General features: G+C 36.8%; 1 protein-coding gene across 2 annotated transcripts in view; it reads right to left on the bottom strand.

Moving 5' to 3' along the window:
* The window catches only part of plod2 (procollagen-lysine, 2-oxoglutarate 5-dioxygenase 2), a 35,863-nt gene extending 23,498 nt beyond the window's left edge, over nucleotides 1–12,365 (bottom strand). The window contains exon 1 of one of the 2 annotated variants that reach the window (XM_007555580.2): nucleotides 11,931–12,365. In XM_007555580.2, the coding sequence (XP_007555642.1) occupies nucleotides 11,931–12,033 (103 nt within the window). In that variant the 5' untranslated portion in view covers nucleotides 12,034–12,365. The remainder of the gene's footprint in view (nucleotides 1–11,930) is intronic. The other variant, XM_007555581.2, reaches the window with a different exon arrangement.
* Nucleotides 12,366–16,984: the final 4,619 nt, after the last annotated feature.

Below are 16,984 nucleotides of genomic sequence, written 5' to 3'. Positions count from 1 at the left end.
AGGTTCCCAGAAACCTCAGGGACATTCCCAGTTGCCTCGAGTGCTGAAGTTTGAGGTTTAAGGAAGGGTTAACCAAACACACATTTTCACCAGTAGTCTAATGTAACACTAGAAAGAGGAAGAGTTTTTTTTGAATAACCTCCAAACTTTGAATCAAATATGCTCTGTTTGTTTGAGGAGACAAAATGAGAAAATTTTCAACATCTCTACATCTTGTTCGTCAGATGTTATTACTACACGGAGGGAGAAAACTAATTTGCTATTGGCAGACAGTAGAAGTCTGCTAAACATTAGCTAATCTTCAGAGAGGGCAAAACTTATTGGCCCAGTAAAACAGTTTTATAAGACTACTTGAAAATGAAAAGAAAATCTGACCTTTATTTAATAGACAGCATGTTACATCAACCACTTGTAAATCATTTATGAGTCAATGGGACATTAAACTGGTTATGAAACAAGTCTGAAGGAGAATTCCCCTGTCTTTTAAAAGGCTTTAACAGGTCTAATTGAAATTACATTTTGAGCCTCATCATAGCTAAAGAGCAAGTACAACCCTCATCTCACTGCCTTAACCCAACAAACTATAATAATGCATTTTACACTGATGAGGCATTACAATATGACCACCTGGCTGATAGTGTGCTGGTTCTCTTCTGATGCCACACCCGTGTTAACCCTTCAAGGAATAGACTTTTCTAGAACCCTGAATGTATGATGCATTATATGGCACCATGAAGTTAGTGGTAGAATTTTTTTGCAAGTTGTGAGGTTGAACCTCTTTAGATTGGACTTTATTATCCTGCATAGTCCATAGATGTTTGGTGTAATTGAGACCTAGTGAGTTTTGGAGGCCGAGTAAACACCTCAAACTTGTTGCTGTGATCATTTGCTTTCAGGATGAGAACATTATCCTGATTTTTATAAGTCCATGGCCCAATTCTAATAGTCATGTGTTCACAGCTGGCACTTCCAGCAGTGGAAAGGGGTCAGCATAGACACCCTGAGTGGTTTGAAGCTGTGTAGCACAAAACATATCAAAATGTGATTTGCCAGGGTTTAAAAACCTTTTCTATCAGAATCTGCTCAACTTCTTCCAAATTAGAGCTAAACTACACCAGCAGTTGGATCAGAAGACATAGTTCAAACTTCATTGCCCACTTGCAACAAAAGAGCCTTGTCCTCGGTTTCTTTCTTCAACCACTTCCAATAGGTAATGTAGGTAACACTGCAAAACAGGAAGAACTTCACTTATAGAGATTCTGTAATCCAGTCCATCCCAATATGAAAAGTGTAAAGATTTGTGGAACTCTAAAATCTTTACACTTTTTCTTCCTCCTTCAAACACATTAACTTTAAGAACAAACTGTTCACTTGCAGCATGATATAGCCCCCTCCTTAGCAGACAGTGTAATGAAGAGATAATCTGTTATTCACTTCACCTGTCTTTAGTTACAATGTTATGCCTGATCACCTTGTGCCTAATGTATGGTTAGGCACAAGATGATAATTGTTACTTTCTGTCCTAGTATTACAATACATTATCCTAAAAAAGGCAGTTCAGAAGACCATTGGTTTTACCACCCGGAATAAAATGTAACCTATTGTGAGCAACATGCATTCCCTGTTCCAATTCTAAGCGTGAAGAAAGTCTTGAGCAAAGCACTGCCAAGGAGGTTATGTCCCTTAGGAAACACATTTTCCTACATCTGTGTAAAACAGCAGGAGCTGTAACATTTAAATCTACACCCCCTAACAGTTAAATCTGCACCCCTGGTCAAATGTTTCTAATGTATGCTAAAGGGAATAAAATCAACTAACACATCACTTTTATTTAAAGAATAACTATTAAGGTTCAGCCTTCCTTTATGTTGCTACTGTACTGTGTAGTCACATGCTCACTGTTAAATCCTTGAGCAATTCATTATTGATGATAATACTTTTATTGACTTATTAGTGCCTGCTGTCTATCACAGTACTTGCTTCTGTTGCTACATTTACTTCTTAGAAGGTGATCACGGATTCTCAATTACGCTAAGATCTAAAAAGTGTCCTGGAAGTATTTTAAATCTCAGGACATTGTGATCAATGTTTCTTTAACGCCTACAGTTTCAATTTACATAAAAATAAAAAAAGATAATTGTCAAATGTTTCTGGACTTTTTAAATAAGTTATTCTCGGTGGACATTATTTAACTCTGGTCAAGGAGTTATTTCTTAGAATTATGAGTAAAACGACTACCTTGGATAAGCATCAAACCCACACATGGACAATAGCAGAATGTGTTGCTGTTGGCTCAACACTTAGTAGAGTTAACGTTATCCTCTCCAAAAATATAATTTTCAAAATATCCCACATTGCAACAAAAGTCATTCAGTCACTCATTGATGTTTTTCTTGGACATAAGTCTTTTTTTTTCTTTTTTCTTTGCCGCATGTCTTGTCTCAAGGCCAAGTCTGAGAAAAAAAAAATAATCTGTGAAAATATTTTTCATGTTGAAGCAACAAAGCTACATTTTCATCTGATTATTTTGAACAAATAGTTTGAATTTTAAACATTCACAAAGAGCCAAACAATGAGAGGTTCTCCTTCAGCAAAGACACTGGAAACTAAAAACAGATTACAGTGACATGCTGTTTATGAGTATTTCATAAACTATATTTATGAAATACTCATCATGTCACCAAGACATTTCCCAGTAGCAAAGAAGAGAAAGAAAAAAAAGCACAGATAACATCATTAACAACCCCTTTGACATTTCCCTGAACTTATAGAATCACACCCTTTAGTCTTCCATAAACATAAAGGCCAAATGAATGCATTCAAGCATGCAAGCTCCCATGAAAGTACACTCTGAACATCCTGAAGCACACTGTCTCCGATTTAAAAGAGACGAGGAAAAGCGTAGGGTTCTGGCCTTGCATGAACTACTCAGACAGTTTGCCTGTGGTTTCTCCATACACAACTGGTGGAAAAAATGTGTCATCTACTGCAAATAATATCGGAAAATCTTTGTTGTATATCATGATGACTGTGTGTAAAGAGACCACAGCATAGTAAGCAAATACATTTTTACTTCTATTGTATCAAATTAAATCTAAATTCTGCTTGTAAAAGAAAAGTCTCACATCTCATACAACTGTAACAGCTAACTACATACAATCAGTAAAAGCTCACTTTTCCAGACCATCGGCATCTGTATTGTTGAAGAAGATTTTAGGTTATAATAAATTCTGGAAAATCTCTGGCTCTATCTTCTTCTCACAGATCCCAGGTTCTTCCGGCGGGCCGGAGTGAAACCACACAGAAAACAACAATGAGTGTAGACGTCACAGAATTTCAGAGTTTAATCCAATAGAAGACAACGCATGAAATTACAACAGAAACTGCAGAACAACAGAGACATGCATTCATTTACCTGAGACAAATGGAAAAGAAGAAGAAGGAAAGAAAGAAAGAAAGAAAGAAAGAAAGAAAGAAAGAAAGAAAGAAAGAAAGAAAGAAAGAAAGAAAGAAAAGCAAAGAAAAGCAAAGACATGCAAAGACGTCTTTGGAGAATTGCAAGAGCAAATCTGATTTGTTACTCCTGTGTAGAAAGTTTTATAGTAAAGGCGTATTCTTGTCTTTTAATTTATTCAAATAAGGCATATCTTTCCTCATCCAACCAGGAGCTGTCTCTGACCCTCTCTAAAGTTAGAAACTCCCTGCAATTTGTTTCCAAGATCAAAGGCCATTTGTCCCCTTTATCTAAACAAAGTGGAAGCAGAGACTCCCCTCTACTGGCCTGAACTCCTGCTGTTTTACGGCTTTTCACAGATCAGTGTAAAAGCTGGAACTTCTCCTGATTGTTTTCCCACACAGACAAAGGACAGTTCAAAAAGATCTTAGCAAACAATCTGCTGTAACTACAGATAAAATAAAGATCAATAGGGTAGAATAAGTTATTTATCTGAAAACTATAATTAGTCTATTTCAATCAAGACATGTTAAGTTTTAAAACTAGCATATTCTAAATTTATTTTCTTAACAGTATTCAAAACAACACTTGAAAGAGTTGACAAGTAGGAAATTTCTGTTTTCTATAACAGTATACGTTAAATCAAGTCAAACACAGCATGACTTTCTATGGGTAACTTGACAAAACAATACATAAAATCTCCTTCAGAGACAGTAAGTTCTACTACGGCTCTGATCATTGTTTGGGAGGTCAGGCTTTTGTCCTACAGCTATCTGCATGAAAAGACGAGTTTTCTTTCACTTTTTTAATCAAAAAAGTGTCAAACAACCATGTTCTAGAAAATTCTACATAATAACATTGGTAAACAATACACTAGTTTTAACTGTCATTTTAGTAACCAATGTCAGAAAAATATTACACTGTTTAAATGTGGTTTCTACAATACTTGAGTTCACACTAATCACTAACAGACTTCTCTCCAAATCTGGACACAATGTAAAAAAACCTGACTCTCTAAACATCAGCTGAATGTACAGTTCTAAGGTGACGTGGCACACAATACAGTATATTCACTAAAGCCAAAGTGCAGCTTCTTGTCTGGCACAATGAGTGGAACATTGCCTACTACTATAGGCATGCATAGACAAGTTTTTAAGTGTATTCATCAATACCAATACAAAAAAAACAACAAACTTAACAGCTTGTGACTCTCCAGATGCTGGAGGTCTTATGACTATTTCAGCTTAAGGTTATTGTTTCTCTTTATTTATCTTGGAGAAACAATCTTGACAAATGGATCAGAGCTTGATTAAAAATCAAGCTCTGATCAAGTCAACCAAACGTTTTTAACCATTAGGCATCCTCATGTAGACATATTTTTATTCCTAATTTCAATTTCTTGCTGTTAAACGGAACGCCATCTTTGTTCCTGCCTTATGTCATCAAACACCCTTTCTGCGCCAAGTTATCTTAATGTACACCTTGTACCCCTCCTCCCAAAAATATAATAATGTAAGTATTTCTAGTATTTCTTCAGCGGTTAATGAATAAGAAAGACATGACTTACCTTAAGACACTACCCTCACAACTGTGTTCACTCCAGATTAAGTATCAATATGTAATAAACTAGGAATGAAATAATGTTCTTTTGAATCACAAACACCCAAAAATGCCGGATGTCTCAAATTGTTCTCTTGGGGACTCTAGCTCCTCTTTTGATGACAGTGTTTTCCACACCAGTTTTTGACTCCTACTCAAGTATTTGAATAACTGTATGTAGAGACATACTGTAATGTTTCATTGTTTTTGCTTAGACACAGACAAAGAAAGTTTAGCAAATCAAATTATGTTACATTTTTCAACTGGAATCTCATCTTCTGCAAACTGTTCAGTCCTTTGAAGTGTTTTTTTTTTTCTTTTTTGTCATAGACTGACAAATGTTAAAGCACAGTTGAGATCCAGATGTAATCAGCAGCAAACAAGGGAGCTTTTTGTGAAGCTGGTATTTTAGAGGATGAGTGTCCAGTCAGAATAAACATCATTCTCTCCTCACAGTGCTGTTTGAACAGCCCAGGAGGAGAGGAATGTACAGCAAACGGAGCTACTGAATTTCTTCACCAAGAAAGGCATAGACTCTCTAAGCAGTTTTTCCTTTGCACAATTTTTGTGGCCCACGTTTGGTTGCGATGTTTGGCTAAACTTTCACACTTCTGTGAGGAGAAGTCCTGATTTACTCGCTAGAGAATAGCTTAGGTATACGTTACTTTTCAAAGGGGAAACCATCGAGGGAGAGCATCCCAAAAGAGTAACAGAATTTATTTGTTGAGGCTTCTGAGTGGAAACTGCTGCTCTATTTTGGGCATTCAAATAAAAGAAGGTTTTTACTCCAAGAGTCACTAAAACTCTCAGTTCAGGAGAAATACAAGACATTTTAGGAACTTTGATACCATTCCTGTGATCAATGTAAGTCAGATCATCAGTGCCCTCTCTGTGTTTGCATTTCTTCAAAACACAAATCAGAAAATGGGAAATTTTCTGATTTCACAATCACAAGATTGTGCCATCTCTTGAGATAGATAATTCATCAGTAATTATTTATGTTTTTAGCTAAAAGAGGAAAAAGAGAATAAGCATATTTATGTGGAATATTAAGAGAACTTTGCAAGACTAATATAAAACTCAAAGAAGTCAGATTAAGGTATTTGGAAGTGAGTTTAGCACATTGCAGTAATTTAGTCAAATAAGAAAAAAAAGGGAAAAACATAAAGACATCCTATTTATAATGTTCTTTTAATGGTGCCCTAATGCACAATATTTTCATGACATTTTAGGCACACTCTGAACCCACAGAAAAAAAAAATATATATTTTCAATTACATGTGTGAAACCACAGGCACTTTAGCCTTAGGATGTGGCATGCCTCTCTAAAATATTTAGCCAAAAACAATTTTTGTCACGTCAGAGAAAATATTGCATCAAGAATAACTCGGAAACCTACAAAAGCAGCTTTGATGTTTGCTTCAGGTGGCATGCCAGCAGTTATGATGGCCATTTTCTTTAGACCATTAAGTTTCCTATTACTGAGATAATCCTCACTGATAAATTAGCATTGCACATTATGAGGCAGATTTACCAAACGACACAATTTAGTAACTGTTAACAAGTCATAAATAAAGTATGTGGGAGTGTTAATTTCAGTGGGAGAGGGCCTGAAACTGCACCTGATATACTCCAATTTCATTTTATTTTTGAAATAAGCAACCATTATGGTTGCCATGCTGACTATCCTAGGCATTCATGGCAGGCTCTGTTGTGATGAACCAGCTGTAGGGTAGCAGAGAGAAGCAAGAAGGGTGTGAGCAGCACAAAGACCTTATCTGTCGCTTATGTGTCACAGTGATAGTTTTAACACATATGTAAATAAATGCTACATACTGCAGCTTTAAGAAATTTAGATGCAGTTTTGGTTTGGTTCAATTTTTGGTTTTTGTTCTATTTCAAATGACACACACAGACCTGATTACTGCCTAAGCTGTAGAATTAAAAAAAATCCCTTTAAACAACTCCCTGACAGCAATAGAGATATTGAAAAGTAGCACACCATAACCCAATGTAAAAAGAAAAAGGAAAACCTTGAGAACAGATCAGAATCAAAGCCACTGACGTCTATCAGTCTGAGAGTAAAACTAAATATTTTAAAGATTGGCAACTCTGGTAGGCCACACTGTGAGCTATTCTTATCTACAAATGGAGAAAACATGGAACAAGGACAAACCTTTCAAAAAGTGGCCAATGAAAATGACATAGCAGTGTACCTACAAGTCATCCAGGAGGTCATAAAAGAACCCCAAACTAAATTCAATCTAAAGATTTATTGACTTCTCTTGGCTCAGTTAAATATAGCAGTAATTATTTGAAAATAGGAAATAGAACAGCAAAAATAGCATCAATGATAAAATCCTGAAAAAAACAACTGATGACCAAAAATAACACAAATGCCTGTCTGTCTTACTATGCCCACAATGATCGTGACGGACACCAAAACCTTTGAGAAAATACTCTGCAGACTGTTGAACAAAAGACTAACTTTTTGGAAGGTGCAGTCAATGAGACTACATCTAACTTAAAATTAATATAGCATTTAAGAAAATGAGCATTACACATGTAGTCAAATATGGTTGCAGCTGTTTCATGATTTGGACATGAATTCCTTCCTCAAAGGCTTTTGGGTTATACAGCAGGTGAAAAATACATTGCACTCCAAAATGCACACCTCTAAATAGCTTAACAAAATGAAGGTTTTGTTGCCAAGCCGCAGGCTGACCCTCAACAGGCGATTAATTCTTGACTAAGATGCAACAATTCTGCAAAAACTATTGGCACTGCCACTTTTGTAAGCTATGCGTTATGGTTGATGGCAGATGTTGCCACCAAGGCTGAAACAACCAGTGGTTAGGTTTAGGACGCAATTACTGTTTCACATAGGCCTTCGATTACTCTCAGGATTTCTTCACTTTTCTAGAAACTCACTATGGCATGACATCTTTCGACTACAGGCAACTGAACTATTACTAATAAAAACTTCAAAGAGCATAAATCCTAATAATAATGAATATTTATTTAAGGTATCAGCAGTCTAAAGTAAATTTTTGCAAAGCCAACAAGAATTGGCATGTCTCACAATAACATAGCCCTAATTTAAGCTTGATACTGAGACTGAGACTAGCTAAAACATTTCAGTTTGTCAGGCTAACCGAACTGCATTGCAAAAAAACAAGATGGCATAACTGGCATTATATTCTATTATATCGAATATTTACTATTTTATTGGCATTGATTGGATTGAATGAAATGTAAATGAGTGAAAAAACAGTCAATGCCCAGCAATAACCTAAAGACTTCTTCAGGAAAAAATACAGATCTTTCCTCAAGAAAACAGCAACAACAAAAAATCCATAAAAGTCTGTCTTTGAAGTACATTTGAAGATGTTATGTGTAACTCAGTAGTTTTTACAGTGCTTTACCTCAGACACTCTAAGTTAAAAACAAACAGCTCAACACATGCTTGGCTGAAAGAAGGCATGGACCCAACCTTGTGGTGATACAGTGACAATGTCTTACGGGATGATTATAGACCATGCCTGCCAGCAGGGTTTGTTAGTTTGTTAGACTGGCATTATAGGCAATAGAGAGTGGTGTTTCACAGAATGGCATGGACAACCTTAGGTGGAGTTTCCTTTGCTTTTCTATAAAGTTCTCCTTGCTGTCACGTCAGAGATGTCTGGGTAAGGTATAATCTAGAGACGCTTTTACGGTGTAGGAGAGAGGCACTTTACCAGATAATGAATGATGGCGTTTACCAAGCCTCACCTAAGTATTCCTTAAGTGTTTCAAAATAAATGTTACCATTTGGGTCTCCTGGGCTAGCTTGACATCTACCTCTTTTTTTGTTTTTAATTATATTTTTGTTTGTATTAACTGTGATTGTTGCATAGCACTTGAACAAGTTGTGTATTTTTTAAGTGCATTTTATTGTTTTTTTTCTTCAAGTATTTTATAAGTTTTTAAACTTTGTCTTCTATTTTGTTTTCTTGAATACTTTTCTGATGGGATGTAGAATATACTGGCACTAATGTCGATATTAGTCATATTTTAAAATATCCATATTGGTCCAATACATAAAACCGGGTTGATATTAACAACCAATGTTTATTTCCATCTTACTGCCACTAGTTTCTGGTGGAGGGTTGTCATGTGGTATGCGTTTGGTCATGTGACAGTGGCAGTGACGTGCTCATGTTTTATTACGTTCCACTCTGTAAAGCTATTTTTATGTACAGTAAATCTACCAATTTCTCCATTCCATTATGGAATGGAGAAAGTGACTTTTTGATTACGTTTTTTTTCTTTTTGCACAAAAAATTAAAACAGATCATAATTTAAATTTTTACACTCATGAGCTAGGATATTACTCCTTCAAAAACATCCAGATTACACACATTCGATAAGAAATAATCAGCTCATGAGTATTTTGTATGCATAATGAGGAAGGGTGTTAAGAAATGGGAATATTCTGTTGATATGCAAAAACCAAATGAATAGGTAACTTAACATTAGGGCAGAACAAATCAAGGACTCAGAAAGCACGGCCAAATTATCAAATTTAAGATGCATCTCTCTAAATACCCTAAAAAATACGAAAACATTTGCTCTGATTCTAAAATACAAAGTATTCTAGTATCAGAGCAAGGCACAAAACTTTGCAGAGTTTCTAACTTTCACCAAGACCTACATCTTAAATTCACTACTTTGTTAGAATTGCTGTTCAAACAGTCAAACATAAGTGAAAGGGTCCTTTCAGGTGGCTGGACAGCGGCTGTCTGCATGGCCCAATTTTTGTAACTTTCCAAAACTGACCACACCAACAGCAATGTCCACTGTTCCCAGTGACTGGCCAGGTGCAAGCTGGTGAGAAATGGAGAGCTCTGCATTCCTGCTTCTTCCACTGCTCCCTTTCACTGTTGAATCACTGTCTGTATCTGAGCTCTGGCCGCGGAATGGTGCTCTCAGAAAAGAGATGGGGAAAGCTGTGAGAATGTAGTGAGGTTTAGATTCTCACAATGAAAACTCACACCTTTCCTGTGAAATAAGCCTATTCCTTTTTTTTTCATTTCTGACTCAACTATTGCTGCAGGAAGCTTGTCCAATATGATTAGTTTCACATTAGGTTCCACTCACAAAACATTTGCTAAAAATGGTAAATCTTAATCAGTTCAAGATTGGTTTTTGTCAGTGTGTGGAAGCTACAGTGAAGTGTTTATCTTACAGTTAGGATCCTATAGAGTCCCGTAAACCAAGAAATTTGTTCTCTATCATAAACTTTTAAAAAAAAATTCTAAATGTAAACCAAACATGTGTTGAAAGTGCCCTGGGGATTTAAACCACAGTCTCCTGGGTGTCCTGCAAGTGAGTTCACAAAGGTCATTTCCTCAGCCCACTGTACTGCACAGTGCCAGTCCAAGGCATAAGAGAAATGAGCAGCAACAAGCAGACCAGCTAAGGGGATGGGGTACTAGTGCTTGACTTTTCACAGAAATTACCCTTGTGCACTGATACAACCAGCAGGCTAAGCCAATGTCATTTTCATTTTAATAACTGCTGTCTTCTAAGAAAGTGTAAATATTTAATCTCCATTAATGCTGCTTTGAATGCAAAGAATATGATCACTTTAGGTTTCAGTCATTTTAAACAGCTAAAAACTGCAGAAATGGTGCAACCATCTGACAACACGTTAGACTTCAAAGGCTTCCAGCACTTCTTTTATTTACTCAATATTGTCCTAGTTCACATAGACGGTTTCTTATCTATGTGTATCAAAGATAAGGAACTACTCCTGATATATATTCACACAAACTCATCTAAAAAATAATACAAACTAGCCCCTAATTTAGTTGTAAGCTCAGTAGTAAAACATTTATTTAGAGATTATAAACATAGCACAACACAGCACTCAGACTCAAACAACTTAAAATAAATATCATTGGTGGCTTGAGGTTGATCCAGGCACCTTATCAAATTCTGGTCAGGGTTCTACACAATCTGAGACCAGAAGTGGAAACACAGATTTTGGTACATTGTTTTACATTTAAACTTAGATTGCTCAATAAAAAGCAAACTCATCCTTCTAAAACAGACTAAAAGTATGATAAAAGTTATTGTTTTTGTTTCTAGTGGTGCGTTTCTTCCAGTGATTTTTTTACAGGCCTATATAGCAATTTATCTTCAAACTTCCAGACTAAACAAACATTTAAACATCCACATATTTTACAAGACCTCTGTGTGAATGTCTGTCTGGATTTGAGGGTAATTTGGTACAATCCGCCAGAAGCAATTTGCCAACATGGAAGGGATATCTAGGTCAATAAAAGTTAGACATAGTGGTTCAACAGCCTATACGTTCAGGGAGGAAATGATTTTCTCAGTAGCCCATAAACAAACTTACAAGCACATCTCTGTTTCTCAATTACAATTTAAAGGAGTTATAAACGTTTTTTTTTTTTTTTTTTTTTACTTCTACGGTTTGGTAGCCTATATCATGTCTACTATCTACCCTCGCTGCGGTATTTACAGAAAAACTTCAAAGACTCTCCTCACCAATTAGCGCTTCTGGCACTAAAACTTTTACTGCCTCTCGTATGTAACATAAAAGCTGCGCCAAATAACATAAAACAAGACAAGACTGCGAGAAACCGCACAATCAATTTCACGCTGTACACATATGTTTGCTCCAAACACGATGACATTCCCACACGTGAATGCACCCTGCACGTTCATATAGGCTGCAGTGACATCATTTTCGTGGTATAAATCTTAGGCATAAGCCCATTAGTTCCCTTCACATAGTGAGCGGTATTCACACATTAGCTTACTTTAAAATTAGAATAGGCGCAAAAAAAAAAAAAAGATGATGTCTTACCATTAGGAATAGGCGCAGGAGCTTGAGGCGCATTACTTGAGAAGACAGAACTTCCAAACTTCATGTAGAATGATAACATCAAACAGAACCTGAAGGGATCCATGGCTGTCGCCGGGCTTGTTACCGGTCAGTGTGACCGACTGAGCTCCTAATTCCCTGCCCGTCAAAACCAGCCCCGGAGGGGTCTAACTCTAAGCTCTCGCGAGGTTAGAATAATTGAACAAGTATAATAGGGCGTTTTCTTGGACGAGCAGACCTGCAGCCACTGGAGACAAGTTTCTTCAGCTGCGGAGGGGGGTTGTATATAAGGAGCACAATTCAGAGAAATTAGAGCCCAGCAGGCGGGGTTCACTAATTGCCGCAGCAGCCACTTGCGTTTCCGTAGCAGAGGGTAAGAGGAGGGAGGAGAAAGGGAGGATAACGGTCCTCCTCATGGACACAGGGACGTCCTGCGTGAAAGTGCGACTAAACACAGCTGTGTTTGTGCCCCACACCCACTGGCTGTGTCTCCACTATGGTTTCCTCCCCTCTGAGCGTCAAGCTGACCATTTTTAGCTGTACACTCAAGCTCATTAAGAGAAACTCATGGAAATCACACCCACAGCACAGAAAAACTTAACAATTGTGGCACCCCCATTTTAAAACCTAGCTTTCAATAGAGCAAGAAAAAAGTATATTCCCAATAGCAGATTTTTTTTTTTTTGTATTGACTCAAAAAAACATTTTAGACGTTTCATAGAAAATATATCTCCTGCAAATAGTGTGCTCTGTGATAAAAAACCTGTTGAACATTTGCTTACTACCACACATTTAAATTATTTTATTCTTTCGGTTTGTTTTGGGGCTACGTAGGAGGTGCCATGGACCAGCACGACATAATGCAGGATTACGAAGAGGTAAGAACGTCATGGTTGTCTAATTGTATCCACTCCTTTTTTTACAGGAGTAAAACCCATGTCACAACAATGGTGTTTGTAGTTGGAGAACTGAGTTTGTCAAGATTCCATCAACCAGTCTTGACAGATGTTTATTTAGTAGTTGGTACCTTTTCTGGTATATACATCAACCTCTATGGTATAAACCAATTGTCCCTCCTTACTTTGGGAAATGGGTGAATGAAGCAAAAACACAGGCCCTGAATGTGGCTTCCATTTACTGTCAGACTTAATCTGTGTCCCAGCTGAACCTTAAACCAAATGCTACATCTAATTTGTTTCTCTCCATTCCTTGTTAATAAGAAAAGACAAACCTCACCCGACTGGTTTCTCCTCCTTGCAAACACTTGACAGGACATTGTGATGACTGGCAGTAGATTATTTCCATAATAACATAAGCAGGGAGAATGAATTGTAAGAATCCAAGTTTACAAGGAGAGATTTTTTTTTATGAAGGGGATTTTGTTTTCCATTGAAGTCACAATATATAGAGGGCTTTAGAATAGAGTTGCCTCTTACATGCTAACATTGTTTTTTTTGGCAGTGAGTGGCAGTGCTGATGACTTCCAGCATATGTAATGACATCATGGGTTTATCCATCCGAATGCAGAGTGAGTAGAAATTCAAGCTTTTATATGAAGTAAATTACATGCTTCCAGTGAGGCCCTGATAAACCTCGGAAATGCAGAGTTGTGCCAGAAAACCAACATAAGAAGCTTGAATTGGACGTCAGCCATTCTTCTTAGCATGCAACTCACACTAGAGTGAGTATGGAGCAGGCATGTCTATGGAAATTGGTATGTCATGAGAAAATTACCACTTTGACGCTTGCTGTCTGTCTCCCGTATTGTAACACACCAGACAAAGATCAGTCTCCCCACTGTGAAACTCAAACAAAAAGTAACAACAACAGATTACCCCTCGTCTTGGTTGTTGCTTAAAGGTGTCAGTTCTACATTTGTATTCAAATGTGATCTTCAACAGCTCAAGACAAATACATGACATAAATACATTCATTTGTTTGTTTGGGCTTGTGAGGGACTGTCTGAAACATGAAAATAATAGGATATGGGGGAGTGGGGGTGGAAACGGTGACGCATTTTTGCAGAATGATATATATGGCGTTGCTTCATTTCATTGGCTTATTTCGTTTCACACCTGCCAACGATTTAGAAATTCATTATATTTATTAGTTAGTTTGAGGAAAGCATTACATGAGTTAATATCCTTTGAGCAGATTATCGTTCCATCAATGTCATGTTCTGAGAAGATTATTCTGAGTCAGATACCCACAGTGTATTGAAAAAGTATCCATGCTCCATATTTTTATTTTTTTATTTTTTTCACATTTTTTTGAAATATTTAGACGACAAATTTCATTGTGTTTTGTTGAGTTTTATGAGACTGACCAATACAAATTAAACCATTTTGGAGAGGGATTAAACAAAGATATCTAGTTTTCATAGTTTTTATAGTCTGCATTTGCTTTCAGACTCCTTTACTTTAATATCCTTTATTAAAATCAAGACACCCAAAAGCGACCATGATTTAATTTATTCTGAGGTAAATGGAAATAATCCAGAATACACAATAACCACCTTAAAATATTGAGGTGGCAGCATCATGCTGTGGGGATGCATTTTTTTAATAACCTTTTTTTTTTTTTTTTTCAAAACTTGGACAAGAAAAAAGAAAATACCCTAATGGTGATATTCCACATGTTCAGAAATTTTCCACCAACTCACCAACCTCCAACTCAAAATACAAATTGACTACACAGCACATTAGTTTAGATATTTATTTAAAGTAATAAAGTAATACAACATTTTTTACCATGTGATAATGTGGTACTTTGTGTTGGTCTACCACTTAAAATCCCTATAAATTACAATTGGCTTACACTGTAGAGGTTGTCTTAAAGCATTTTACAAGACAATGTGTTTGTGCAATTCTACCTTTCTGAGTTGGTACTTGCAAGTAAATTGTCGGTAGGTAGAAGCAGTGAGACTGGCGACAATTTTAAATGTGGGGTACAGAAGCTGTGGGTGAGAAAATAACATTTAATTGCTCAAAAATTGTAAAATACCTCAGTAAAGAGGTGGCTGTGGTTAGTTGGAGGAGGACAGAGTAAAACGCTTGGAGCCTGTGTGGACAACAAGGCAAAGCTGCAAATAATTATCTCAACTCTGCCTGGTTACCAGTGGATGCTGTAACGACCCTCAAGCTAAAAACATTTTAGCCAAAAAAAAAAAACACATGGAATTTTTTTTCATGTCACAATGGACAGTGTTAGCTTTTTTTTATTTCGCTTTATTCATTATTTTCTCAACTCACAAGCCTGCAGACTTCCCTGATGACAAGCATTAGTGATGCCGTTTCTTGACAGCAGTGATGTATTCTCTGTTTTGGTGCTGTTGTGGAGACAGTGGGTTTGCAACCACTGTGTAATTAGACTACACTTAGAAGGCAGCCTGAAAAGAGGGTGATGAATAAAAAGCAAAAACCGTCTTCAAGCGATCGTGGCCATGTTAACATTTTTTTAACTTATTTTGTTTTCTTCAATAGCTACAAAACTGTTAGTTTATTCAGAAAGTTGTTCACAGGCTACACCACACAGCCAATTTCTTTGAGAAGTAGTTGAGAAAGACCTTGGACTTGAATCTACTTTCTACACCACTTTCAACTTCTTTTAGTGGTAAAACTGTATGGTTTTGCAATCATGCTGGTGAGTCACATAACCTAGAAAGTCAGTCCCCTAAACCTTTTCTCAGGAACCCACAATTGCTCTGTGATTGTTAAAGAATAGGTTGTATTTTTATCTCAAACTCTTTGATCACCTCACAGAAAGTTTAATTACCGATCCAGATGGGTGGAAAGCATATCGGTCATTTACTTTAGTTAGCTCATCCTCCTAAAAAAAAAAAAATGTATCTCTGCGTCATGCCCTGTTTAGTTCAGACTCTTGTGGTCACACTTATGGGAATGCAAAGCATCTATTGACCTGGGGTGTGGTGGAGGGGTAGACTATAAAGGATCTCTTTAGGGGATTTGCTATTGGTTTGTTTAATTAAAGACTCAAGAACTTTACCCAGTGAATCTTTTGCATTTTAGTACTTATGCAAAACTTGTCTGTAAGAGGCTATGTTTTGATTATTTCACTTCAAACCTTATCTATGATTTTTTTTTTATGTGAGCAACTGTTGAAGATATTTGCACATGCTATATCTCAATTAATTTGACATTTGGCAGATTGAGGTACTTGGACGGTGTTCTCGGAATTACACATAATGAGTTCTTTGGGCAGTTTCATTAGAATATCCTTATTTGGCAACCACATGTTAAAACCACAAAGCTTGTGAAAATAAAAAATAAACCTTCCTACAAACCTTTCCTTACAGTGCACTCTCATTGCCATGGAGGATAGCCACACATTACTTATTAGCTTTTTTAAGTTAAGTTTGGAGAAAACAAAACCAATGCTTTGATTCCAATCATTGAAGACAGTGAAAACTTGTCTTAAACAGTCTATATGACACATCATATATTTATATATCCAGCTAGTCATGGGGGAAAGTTTGGGCGTAGGGTAGCTTGAACATTGTTTACAGGGAAAACAAAAGGTATTTTTATTTGGTTACTATGTCCCTCACATTGTTAGAGAACTATGTTATGTAGATTTTTGTTAAACCTACCTATTATGGGGTGGCACACCATTCAGAGGTAAAGAGGCTATTGATCTTTGACACAGGCATCCATAGTTTCTGTGCTGCATGTCTTCCACTCTCTGCCCATTTCCTGTCTAACTACTGCCATTCACGGTCACTAGCACAAACAGATTGTTAAAAACCCTTTCTTGTTATTTACTTTTACTTTCTCATTTTTGTTTTGATACTAAGACTGTTGTTCCCTCTGCAAGTCAGGTACTCGGTAGCCCCACCTTTTTTTCTGATGGAGAACTAAGGTCACAGATTTAAAGGAGCTAACACTCCTCTCAGCTGCTTCATACTCAGTACACACAGACCATGATGGCCTGAATACAGAAACAGAAGAAACAGACAAGCAAGGATAGAACCCTGAGTTTTCCAAACGTACCCTCGTCTCCATGACTACACTTTGGTT

The sequence above is a fragment of the Poecilia formosa genome, unplaced genomic scaffold (assembly GCF_000485575.1).
Source record: "Poecilia formosa unplaced genomic scaffold, Poecilia_formosa-5.1.2 Scaffold71, whole genome shotgun sequence".
NCBI lineage: Eukaryota > Metazoa > Chordata > Actinopteri > Cyprinodontiformes > Poeciliidae > Poecilia > Poecilia formosa.
The sequence above is the reverse complement of the archived record's forward strand: the minus strand, read 5'-3'. Positions and strand labels throughout refer to the sequence as shown.